Here is a 13,162-nt window from a genome sequence, read left to right on the forward strand (position 1 = left end):
AAAGATAGAAAGATATTGAGAAATCGGTTGGTTATTTAAATGGACGCACACAAACGAGAAAGTGTAATAAGGAGAGTAAAATGGAAAATAAATGAACAATAAGTAAAGATAAAGTGTAATTAAAAAAAATTAATAAAAAAAAAAAATCAATAAAAATGGGATCGAGCAAAAGTATAATAAATTATTTTAATTTATCGAGTAGAAAGTTAATAATTAGGATATGAATAAAAATATCTGGCAAGTAAAGGAATGAAAGATAATCAAAATGTCAAAGAATTGAGGTTAGATCTGTACTTATTTAAAAATACGGATAATAATATAAACCAAAATTGTATTCGCGTCTTCTACAGATAAAATATACAATTTCCGGTGTTCAGATATATAAATAAATATTATCTTATAAAAAAGCACCGATTAAAAACAGAAATTAATTAAGAAAGGGGAGAAGGATTCCAATTGGAAATGAGACACCGAGATAACGTTATATTCAATTACTTTTTTTTTTACAATGGTGATTAATTTTAATTTCGATTGTAAAATATGTCCGAATGCAGGAACGAACGATAGCATTGTTTTTAAAATGAAACGTATCAATTTATTTGGAAAACGTTAAGAAAAAGTTTTAATTACTTTTTTGCCATGCATACAATTGCAGATTGATTTTTTTCTCTTCTTCTTTTCAATGACGTATCGAATCTTATTCTTGAGTTTAAAAATTGAGATTGGTTCGGTTTAACTTACGTATAATATATGAACCATCTATTGTAATTAATAGATTTTTAATTAATATTATTTATAATATGAAAAGAATTATTTATAATTTTATATATATATTTAATTAATATATATTAATATTGTAATTAATTTTCACAATAATAGATATTTTTTGTGCGTCTTTTATTACGGACAAAATGAAAAAAATGTCTCAAGAAAATTCAAATCGTACGTTCTATTTAAGGACACATTTTATTTATCGAGTTTCATCTTGTCAAACCTTTTGGAGATACATTTAAACGGATTAACAAGGTCTTCCCTTTTCACGTACGTCAATTAATGAACTTTTTTCTTTTCTTTTTACGACACACGATATGTGGAGAAACGTTTATTATTAAACAAGTTAATTATTATCTTTGAAGATGACAGATAACGAGCACGGATTTTACGAAGCCAGTTTTGTTTTGTTTCGATGAATAATATGTAGTACTAGGAAAATCTATTAGAAAATGACCGAAGTGAATGCACCCATGACTCGAATAGAAAATCGAAACTTTCTCGCTAGCTTGATCGTCCAATCGAATTAGTAAAACTTCTAACGCGAGTTAATGAAGCGAATGGTGAGGGTTGACTTGTTATGTTGGTTGTTGTAATTTTTTTCTTTTCTTTTTTTTCTTCTTTTAACTCTCGGTGGCTCTCGTCCGATGAATTTATATAGAAAAATAAAGAGAAAGAAAAATAAATGCGAGAAAGAGAGAACACTAAGAATATAATCGTTATATTATATTTTATTTTTATGAATATCCTATGTTAAAATTAATAAAATAACAAATTAATTAATCAAAATTATTTATAACAATTCTTATTTTTAAAGAACGTCGATAAAAGATATTAACTTTTATTCCCTTTTTTATCTGATAATAATAATAATGTTATTTCTTTCTCTCTCTCTCTCTCTCTCTTTCTTTCTTTCTTTCTTCTTTCTTTCTTTTTCTCTCTCTCTCTCTCTCTTTCTCTCTTTATTGTTCTTTTTCCAACAACAAAAATATTGTTTGCCAGAGAAAGTTGGTTTATTGAAAGGATATAAAACGGGGACATAAACGCAATATAAAAATCGAACGGTTGGACGATTTATTTATTGTAAAACGAAAATGCTAATGCTAAAAAAGGAATGAAAAAAAAAATGATGATCGATGCTCGGTTCTACTATTACATTTAAATTCGGGAAGGATTTTTTTCGATCGGGTCGGAAAATCAATAGTAATAATAATAATAATAACAATAATAATAATAATAATAATAAACGTGATTATTGTTAAATAATTAACAATGTCTACTTTTAAATCCGTACGAAAAGGGATCCAAAATAATAATAATAATAATAATAATAATAATAATAATAATAATAATAATAATAATAATAATAATAATAAACGTGATATTGTTAAATAATTAACAATGTCTACTTTTAAATCCGTACGAAAAGGGATCGAAAATTTATTTAGTATTTCGTGAATTTACTTGATTGGAAAGAAGAAATGGTAAAAGAACTGATGATGATAAAAACGGGGGTGGGGTGGGGTGGGGGATGAACAAATTATGGAGACGATGAGGGGCGGGGGGAGTTCTAACGAAATATTGAATGGGTATTAAATGAATATACGAACGAGACGGTTGGATTTTCGTTCCGCTATATTTCAAAAGATTCGTGATTCAATTTGGAATTATAATTTTTATTTAATTTTCTTTATCTTCTTTATGATTTTTTTCATATAAACCGAGTTACTTATTTCGTTTTTTTTTTTTTTTTTAAATACTTATTTCAAGACGCGTAATTCAATTTTTATTTATAATTTTTCTTTTTTTTTTTTTTCTTTTCTTTAGGATTTTTCACAAACAAACCCCGCCGAGTTACTTTTTGTTCTCGGGGTTTTTTTCTTTTTTTTTTTTTTTATTAATTTTCTTTTTCATTTTCCACGTTGAACGGAAATACGTCGGAACGATATTCCTTGAGTCTTCATTTCTTTCTTTTTTTTCTTTTTTTTTTATACAAACTCGTTTTGGACTCGATCGCGGTGCCTACGATCGTAAACTTTTGTGTATGTTATAAGAGATACGAGTTAAGTACAGTCGGTTTCAAGAGAATTCTATTTTTTCTTTTTGCATTTCTTTCTTCTCTTTTCTTTCTCTTATCTCTTGTGTGTTTGTGGAATCATTTTTTATGGTAGAAAGAACGATTTAATAAATCCCACGAATATTCATAATTATTTGCGTGAATTTATAAAAACGTTTTAGTAACACATAACAGCCGCGTGTATAGCAATAAGTATAATGTTTTACTTGAATAAATAAATAAATAATATATTTCATTGTTCCAAAATTATTATTAAATAATTTTATTTCATTCTATTATATAGAAACGCGAGAAGAAGAAAAATACTTTAAACGATCTTAGAATTTGTGGTGGAAAAAAAAAGAAAAGAAAAGAAAAGAAAAGAAAAGAAAAGAAACTATGAATTAATAAACAAATTTTATTTTAAATTAAAAATTCTAAAATTACTATCCGACTGTCCTTACACGATCGTTCTTCTCTTATCGACGAAAATTCGATGGAAAATAACATAAATAAAAAAGGATCTCTCATATAAAAATATATATATATGTATATTTTTATATATATACATATATATATTATATGTAATATACGTGATCGATCATAAAAAAGAAAAAAATATCGGCTCTCAGACTTCCATTTGCCATGACGACATGGCTAAAAGTATGAGCTTGAATGTGTCGTGTGTTTTTGCGAAGTCTCTGAGATGAGTTCATTTAATAAGTACTTACGATGCCCTATACGACATGCAGAGTCCAATAGAGACATGCAAAGCACCACAGAATAACATCATTGAGTCAATATAAAAATAGTAAACACATTTACACAATTGATAATAATAATAATCATAATAATAATAATAATAATAATAATAATAATAATAATAATAATAATAATAATAATAATAATAATAATAATAGAGAGAAATCTCTCTCTTTCTCTCTCTTTCTCTCTCTCTCTCTCTCTCTTTCTCTCTCTCTTTCTCTCTCTTTCTCTCTTTCTCTATCTATTTATCTATCTATTTTTCTATCCATTTCTCTCTCTCTCTCTCTTTCTCTCTCTCTCTCTCTCTTTGGAGAGAAAGGGGTAATAAAAATACTCTGCTTTTGTAAGAAAAATTATGAATATAAACGATACGACAACGTTACTAACTCTTGTAAATCTGAATGTCAATAATACTTCATTTCAATTAAATATTATTATTATTATTTAGCCGATAGTACGTTTTGCTTTAAGATTTTAATAATTAATTTTATTTTATTTTATTTTATTTTATTTTGTTTCCCCCTCTCCCCTAACCCCAAGACCCATCTAAATTTAGAATAAATCAACGAGAACAATATATTGTTTACGAATATATATTTTATATTATAATTTGTTACTCTTGTAAATCTGAATGTCAATAATACTTCATTTCAATTAAATATTATTATTATTATTTAGCCAATAGTACGTTTTGGTTTAAGATTATAATAATTAATTTGATTTTATTTGATTTTGTTTCCCCCTCTCCCCTAACCCCAAGACCCATCTAAATTTAGAATAAATCAACGAGAACAATATTATCGTTTACGAATATATATTTTATATTATAACTTGTTGTTTTGTTAATGTTTAATACGACCGAGAAATAAAACATTTTTTATATGTATATATATATATATACATATGTGAGTGTGTGTTTATATCTAATTAGAAGGAGCATTCGTTTTACAAGAAAAACGAGCGTTAACAGCTGTTACAATATTATCGTTAGTAATGGCAAGAATACTCTAGAGCCTTATATTTCGCGTTACCGAAAATCCCATTAACGGTGTACCGGGTAAATTAGCTAATTGTGATCTACGAGCCCTTTAGGATCTCTCTATTGAGTAAAGGCTTTGGAATACTCGAGATCACGTCTCCGGAAATTATCTATATGTAATGTAACACCCCCCCACCCCCGTGTTGCAGGAATATCCTTCAAGAAATCGTATTGATTTAGATTCTTGATTGATTACCTGTTAATTATTACTACTAATTATTAATGCACGACTGTTTGTTTATTCGGACAAAAAAATTGGACTTTCTAATATTTATATCCTAAATAAATAACGAGATAAGACGTAATTGAAACGAATAAAATAAAGTGATAAGGATTTTCAGAAATACGAATTTAACGTAACGAAAAAAGATCGTAAATATAAAATTGAACGTTTTCAGTTTAATTATAAATAATTAATGGAATTTTAATTCACGATCTAATTATACTTAGGTTATTCCTGTAACGAATTATACTACAACGTTTTTCAATTATTTCAAGTTAATTACTACTAATTATTAGTGCACGACTGTTTGTTTATTCGGACAAAAAAATTGAACTTTCTAATATTTATATCTAAAATATATAACGAGATATGATGTAATTGAAACGAATAAAATCAAGCGATATGATTTTAAGAAATACGAATTTAACGTAATGAAGAAAGATCGTAAATATAAAATTGAACGTTTTCAGTTTAATTATAAATAATTATTGGAATTTTTATTCACGATCTAATTATACTTAGGTTATTCCTGTAACGAACTATACTACAACGTTTTTCAATTATTTCAAGTTAATTACTACTAATTATTAATGCACGACTGTTTATTTATTCGGACAAAAAAATTGAACTTTCTAATATTTATATCCTAAATAGATAACGAGATAAGACGTAATTGAAACGAATAAAATCAAGCGATATGGATTATCAGAAATACGAATTTAACGTAATGAAAAAAGATCGTAAATATAAAATTGAACGTTTTCAGTTCAATTATAAATAATTAATGGAATTTTAATCACGATCTAAATATACTTAGGTTATTCCTGTAACGAACTATACTACAACGTTTCTCAATTATTTCTGTCTCCTTCAGCGGAAACATTTATACAATATCGAATTAAGAAGTATCGTAAAGTAGTTAAGATTCTTCTTAGATAATTAATATTCTTGCGAACTTGCAAAAATATTCTACGAAAATTTTCTACGAATGAACTATTTTTATACTTAAAAAAAAAAATTAATAAAATATTTAACAAAATAATTAATAAAATATTTTTATAATTATCGTATATGGGGAAGGGTGGTGGGAGGTTTTAACAAATATCATTTTGGGGTCCAATAATGAATCGTTGATTGAGAAACGTTGGACTATAGTTATTATTTTTATTCTACCATTATATTCATTCATTCATTCATTCATTCATTCATTCATTCTTTCTTTCTTTCTTTCTTTCTTTCTTATTTATTCTCGATCTATCTACTCATATATTCATTCAAATAAAATACAAAAAAAATACTAAAGAAAGTAAGAAAGAAAGAAAGAAAGAAAGAAGAAAAAACGAAAAGAAAAAAAAACAGGAAAAATATAAAAGAAAGAATAATAATAATAATAATAATAATAATAATAATAATAATAATAATAAGAATATCCTGAAAAGAACATTTCAAGAAAAAAAGGGAATAATCCTAAACGTGGCTCGAGCTTCACATCTCTCGTTAAAGGTCGAGATATCGATAGCGTACGTTTAGAACGTGACATTGAATTTTAAACGATTATTTTGAGAATAGAGAGAACACGTTAAACGTTTCTATTACTATATTATCGCGATTGGGTCAGGTAATTTTCCCTTTGCGTCTCTCCTCCCCCTCCCCCGCCCCTCTCCCTCCCCACCTCCTTCCCACTCCCCAATCGGTCGTAGCACGCGACTAGAAATTCCGTGAGTACTCTTGATTTCTTTTTTTTTTAAAGCGAGAATTTCGAACACAGAGTAATTTCCGGCAGGAGGATGGAGGAGGTGGCATTCGTGAAAGTCCGATAAACGAATTTGAAATGAAGAGAGGAGAGAAGAGGAGAGAGTATTATTGGAACGAGGAAAAGCAAGGATAGAAAATCGAAATCGCGTTTCGCGATGCGTTTTTTTTTGTTGCGATCCGCAGTTAGAGATATACTCAATAACTAGATTCCGCTAGAATTTACTAGAGATCAACGTTCAAAGTTGTTCCCAACGTATACCCCCCCCCTCGTTACTCCGCCCCCTCCCCTTCCTCTTCCCGTTCCCGTTCCCTGCTGTGGTGGATTTCAGTTGAGAGTTTTCCTTTTTTCTTATTTTCCTTAACTTTATTATAAGCACTTTCGTTTCGTTTTAATCGAGATTATTACAGGAGGGTGAGGTCAATAATATTATTCGCAAATGTAAAATGGTGTAGATATATATATATATATGTATATATTTCAGTAACATGTAGTAGTAGGGAGGTATATGTGAAATAATTCAAGATCAAAGGCACGTTTCAAACGTTTTCGATTTTCTCGTTTCCCTTATGAGTATATATACTTTTAGTAATAATTAGTTACGAATAAAATCTGGTATAGAAGAGAGGTTTAATAAGAGAATGCGAGCTCGAGGGATTTACGCGAATCACACCCTGGATTTTAAGATCATCTCTCTATATTTTATATATACATATAGATGCATGTATATAATATGTAATGCATGTATAAAATATATGCATCTATAGTATATATTATATAAACATTACTTATTTTTAAATATTTCATATTTAATCGTAGAGAAGAGAGTTTATATTTAATATTTTTGTTTTTAATATTATTTTTTTTTGTATTTTTTATTTTTGATTTTTCCTTGTGATAGATCAGGCGTTATGATTAGATGATACGAAAAAGTGGGGGACGGGAGAGATTGATTCGTCGTGAATGAAAATGGTAAACAGCGTGAATTGATAGAATGCAATTGATGTCACATGAGATCGATTAATATGGGGCTATGCCTAAGAAGAATTATGTAAAAAAAAAAAAAAAATAATATGATTAGAGATTATAATATATGGAGAGAGAAAAAAAAAGGTCGCGGTATAATATAATTCGACGACACTGTGTGTAACTGAGGTGCTCACGTTTCCGACTTACATGCGACATTCAAGGGGCATTAATCGCTAAACGATCACGAGGCTCTCTAGCAGGTGCAACGTGCAGTGTGCATATTATTTCTCTCTAGGACACTGACGAAAATGTAAGGAAGATTTTATTCAATTTCAAGTAAATTATCGATTAAACTTATTAATAAAACAATAAGAATAGAATTACAAAATTATGATAAGTTTAAATAATCAAATAATAAAATATGAAATTTTCAATCTGTGCGGAGATTGTATATCCAATTATTTAATATATTGACATTTTTCATTGAATCAATAACAATTGTCATTATTGTACAGAGTTTTGGATTCTAATTAATATAAAAATAGAAAAACAAAATTATGATAAGTTAAAATAATAAAACAATCAAATGAAACTTTTTAAATATGTGCGGAGATTGTATATCCAATTATTTAATATATTGACATTTTTGATTGAATCAATAACAATTGTCATTATTGTACAAAGTTTAGGATTCTAATTAATATAAAAATAGAAAGACAAAATTTTGTATGATAAGTTAAAATAATAAAACAATCAAATGAAACTTTTTAAATATGTGCGGATTGTACATCCAATTTGTGATTAAATCAATAACAATTTTTATTACTGTACAGAGTTTTGGATTCTAATTAATATAGAATAGAAAGACAAAATTATGATAAGTCAAATAATAAAACAATCAAATGAAACTTTTTAAATATGTGCGGATTGTATATCCAATTTTTGATTAAATCAATAACAATTTTTATTACTGTACAGAGTTTTGGATTCTAATTAATATAAAAATAGAAAAAAAAAATTATGATAAGTTAAAATAATAAAACAATCAATGAACTTTTTAAATATGTGCGGATTGTATATCAAATTTTTGATTAAATCAATAACAATTTTCATTATTGTACAAAGTTTTGGATTCTAATTAATATAAAAATAGAAAAACAAAATTTTGTATGATAAGTTAAAATAATAAAACAATCAAATGAAACTTTTTAAATATGTGCGGATTGTATATCCAATTTTTGATTAAATCAATAACAATTTTCATTATTGTACAAAGTTTTGGATTCTAATTAATATAAAAATAGAAAGACAAAATTTTGTATGATAAGTTAAAATAATAAAACAATCAAATGAAACTTTTTAATATGTGCGGATTGTACATCCAATTTTTGATTAAATCAATAACAATTTTCATTATTGTACAAAGTTTTGGATTCTAATTAATATAAAATAGAAAGACAAAATTTTGTATAAGTTAAAATAATAAAACAATCAAATGAAACTTTTAAATATGTGCGGATTGTATATCCAATTTTTGATTAAATCAATAACAATTTCATTATTGTACAGAGTTTTGGATTCTAATTAATATAAAAATAGAAAGACAAAATTTTGTATAAGTTAAAATAATAAAACAATCAAATGAAACTTTTTAAATATGTGCGGATTGTATATCCAATTTTTGATTAAATCAATAACAATTTTCATTATTGTACAGAGTTTTGGATTCTAATTAATATAAAAATAGAAAGACAAAATTTTGTATGATAAGTTAAAATAATAAAACAATCAAATGAAACTTGTTAAATATGTGCGGATTGTACATCCAATTTTTGATTAAATCAATAACAATTTTCATTATTGTACAAGTTTTGGATTCTAATTAAGATAAAAATAGAAAGACAAAATTTTGTATAAGTTAAAATAATAAAACAATCCATTGAAACTATTTAAATATGTGCGGATTGTAGTTCCAATTTTTGATTAAATCAATAACAATTTTATTACTGTACAAAGTTTTGGATTCTAATTAATATAAAAATAGAAAGACAAAATTTTGTATAAGTTAAAATAATAAAACAATCAAATGAAACTTTTTAAATATGTGCGGATTGTACATCCAATTTTTGATTAAATCAATAACAATTTTCATTATTGTACAAAGTTTTGGATTCTAATTAATATAAAAATAGAAAGACAAAATTATGATAAGTTAAAATAATAAAACAATCAAATGAAACTTTCGATCTGTGCGGAGATTGTATATCCAATTATATAATATATGATCATTTTTGATTGAATTCATAATTTCTATTTCGATTTTGTTCTGTATATTCAAAAAATCGTTATAAATGTAATAATATATCGCGCGTGTAATTTTTATTTAGTCGAAAAAATCTTCCTTACGAAATTACGACGGTGCATTCCCCAGGCCACAGTTATTATGTAAGTTCATACGAGCGTTGTTGAAAAAAAAAAAATAATGATAGAACAGGATAAATAAAGGAAGAGAGACGGATGTCTCAAGGCTCGTTTCTAAAATCCAGCTCGTCACCTTCTTCGATCTACACAAAGTGTATACTAAATAACAACTTCATCTGCTAAAAGCAACAAAATCCTTCTCCCTAATGTGTACGCGTCTTGTTGTTTCATCTTTCTTCTTCGTATCGGTTGATTCAGGCACATACATACATCACGGTTTGCGTGATTAATAATAATAATAATAATATTAATAATAATAATAATAATAATAATAATAATAGTAATAAAAGAATTAAAAAAATATATATAGTATATATATATAAAAACTAAACGGTACAAAGTGAAAAAAAAAAATTTTTAAACGAGGATGCAACGAATGATATTATTAAACATTCGTACGAATCTGTCGATAGACATTTTGAACGTTTCAAATGAGATTCCATTCATTTGTAAAATTTGATTAAATGCATTATCGTATTTTAAACAAATCATCACGTGTGTTTGTTGATCGCGTTAAAAAAAAACAAACAAAACAAGACGAATCAATTGCATTTTGTTGCATATTATTATTTAATCGACATTAATATTTAAGGGTTAGTTTCTAAGAAAATTGTACTCTTTACTAGTCGCAAAAATGATTTTACTTTTAATAAAAACGGGGTTGTTATAATCACAGCGGAACAAGAAAAAAAAAATAAAATGAAATGAACAGTCCACGTCGTCGTGTTTTTGTTCCTTCGTTTTCGTTATATCGTTTCGAATATAATTTACGAGGTTTCTTTCAGAATCTTATAACAGTTCTATCCTATTTTCAGGCCACGATAAACGACGCGTTCTCCTTATTTTTGATCATTAGTATATGCAAATCTTTCCTCGCGTCTCGTATATTTCGACGAACGCGTTAAAATCTCTTTAACTTTTAATGATAATCATCAAGCTTGTTTTAATCATACGATTTAAACGTTTTATGGGACCATGAAACGCTATGCAAAATGTCTATATTCCTTTTTGGTGGCTTGTGTTTGTGCTTTCAAATTTCCGATGCATCCTCGTAGCGTTTAAAGTTCTTGTCGGATAATTTCGTTACTCGTTAGAATTTTCTTTTTCTTTCTATTTTTCTTTTACTTTTTGTGTTCGTTTCATTTTACATCGCAGTTCGTATAAAGCATTTCGTATCTATCTATATATGTATGTGTGTTTGTGTGTGTGTATAGATAGATATGAGATTAAACGTAGAATACACACGTCACACGCATACGCATACAATATTCCAACACTGCAGGTATATAAATATTTAAATAAATAACTCAATTTGTTGTTCCACCTATTCAAATGAAAAATGAACTTTTGTTCGTTAATCGTTTTTTTTTGTTCGTAAGATTTATTTTCTTTAAATAATCGATTAATAAATATAATATACGATGGGATGTAGTAGTTCGTCATTTTGTTTTGATAATAAAACGATATTCAATGAAATATTGTGGGGGTGAAAAATAATGATCAATCTAACGGTAATGTTTTTATCTAACAGTGAACATGCATACTTGTTGTCATTGTTGTTATTATTGTTGTTGTTGTTGTTGTTGTTGTTGCACATACATACGTTCAATACTAATCTACGATGGATGGAATACAATGGGTGTAGAGGCAAACAATCTACGGTGTTTACTAGTTTCTTATTTCAAGTAATAACCATATCAATCAATCTACTTATACTAAAAACATCGATCATGCGTGTTTAAATTTTACGTACAACTTGATGCTCTTTGTAAAAGCTTCGGAATAGGTCGGTGCAGATAAAGTCAAAATTAAAAGGAAAACAAGAAAAAGGAAAAACATTTAAAGTGGTATGTACATTTTTAAAGAAATAGGATAAATAAAAAAGTTTTCCCACCTCCCCCCCCCCACCCCCAACCACCAACCTCACCCCTTATTCTTTTTTACCGTAAAATTATTCAATAATTCTCAATAATTCGAATATTCTTAAAACAACTCGCTCAAAATTCAATTATTTATCTCGGGGAAAATCTTTCAAAGTTTTTTTTCGCGAATGGTATTGCGAATGGGGGGGGGAATATAAAATAGAAACATTTCCAAGAAATCAGAAGCATTCGGTGAAGGAAAAAAAAGCTTCTTATAGTACTAGAGATCAACGCGAAGAATCGACGATTCATGACACTTTTATCGCTCGTAAAATGAATATAGAGAGGGAAAGAGGAGGGCTTTTGTAGAAGACAAATTGTAAAAAGCAAACGAACCGAGGAACGGTATAACACACACACGAGTGGCTATAAAACTCTTATATGGAACACTATTTTACATAAAGTCAATATAAAAAACCGTCTAGAATGAAACAATATTATTATTATTATTATTATTATTATTATTATTATTATTATCATTATTATTAAAAAATAATAAAGGAAAATTGTCTTTATCAATCTTCTACGAAGTATTTAATAATTTCTCATACTTAGTGTTTAATATTATTATTAATATTATTATTATTATTATTGTTATTATTATTATCAAAAAATAAAAAGGAAAATTGTCTTTATCAATCTCTACGAAATATTTAATAATTTCTCATAGTTAGTATTTAATATTATTATTATTATTATTATTATTATTATTATTATTATTATTATTATTATTATTATTATTATTATTATTATTATTATTATTATTATTAAAAAATAATAAAAAGTAAAATTGTCTTTATCAATCTCTACGAAATATTTAATAATTTCTCATAGTTAGTGTTTAATATTATTATTATTATTATTATTATTATTGTTATTATTATTATCAAAAAATAATAAAAAGGAAAATTGTCTTTATCAATCTCTACGAAATATTTAATAATTTCTCATAGTTAGTGTTTAATATTATTATTATTATTATTATTATTATTATTATTATTATTATTGTTATTATTATTATCAAAAAATAATAAAAAGTAAAATTGTCTTTATCAATCTTCTACGAAATATTTAATAATTTCTCATAGTTAGTGTTTAATATTATTATTATTATTATTATTATTATTATTATTATTATTATTATTATATTATTATTATTACTGTTATTATTATTATTAAAAAT

General features: G+C 26.2%; 1 protein-coding gene across 7 annotated transcripts in view; it reads right to left on the reverse strand.

The window, feature by feature from the left end:
* LOC122515069 (fasciclin-1) overlaps nt 1-13,162 on the reverse strand; it is a 763,302-nt gene that overhangs the window by 10,714 nt on the left and 739,426 nt on the right. For 5 of the 7 annotated variants that reach the window (XM_043632243.1, XM_043632245.1, XM_043632246.1 and 2 more), the window contains one exon: nt 3,559-3,564. The exons of the other annotated variants lie outside the window; for them this stretch is intronic. In XM_043632243.1, coding sequence (XP_043488178.1) covers nt 3,559-3,564 — 6 coding nt within the window. The remainder of the gene's footprint in view (nt 1-3,558; nt 3,565-13,162) is intronic. 7 annotated transcript variants of the gene reach the window in all.

The sequence above is a fragment of the Polistes fuscatus genome, unplaced genomic scaffold (assembly GCF_010416935.1).
Source record: "Polistes fuscatus isolate 324 unplaced genomic scaffold, CU_Pfus_HIC Scaffold17, whole genome shotgun sequence".
Lineage (NCBI taxonomy): Eukaryota > Metazoa > Arthropoda > Insecta > Hymenoptera > Vespidae > Polistes > Polistes fuscatus.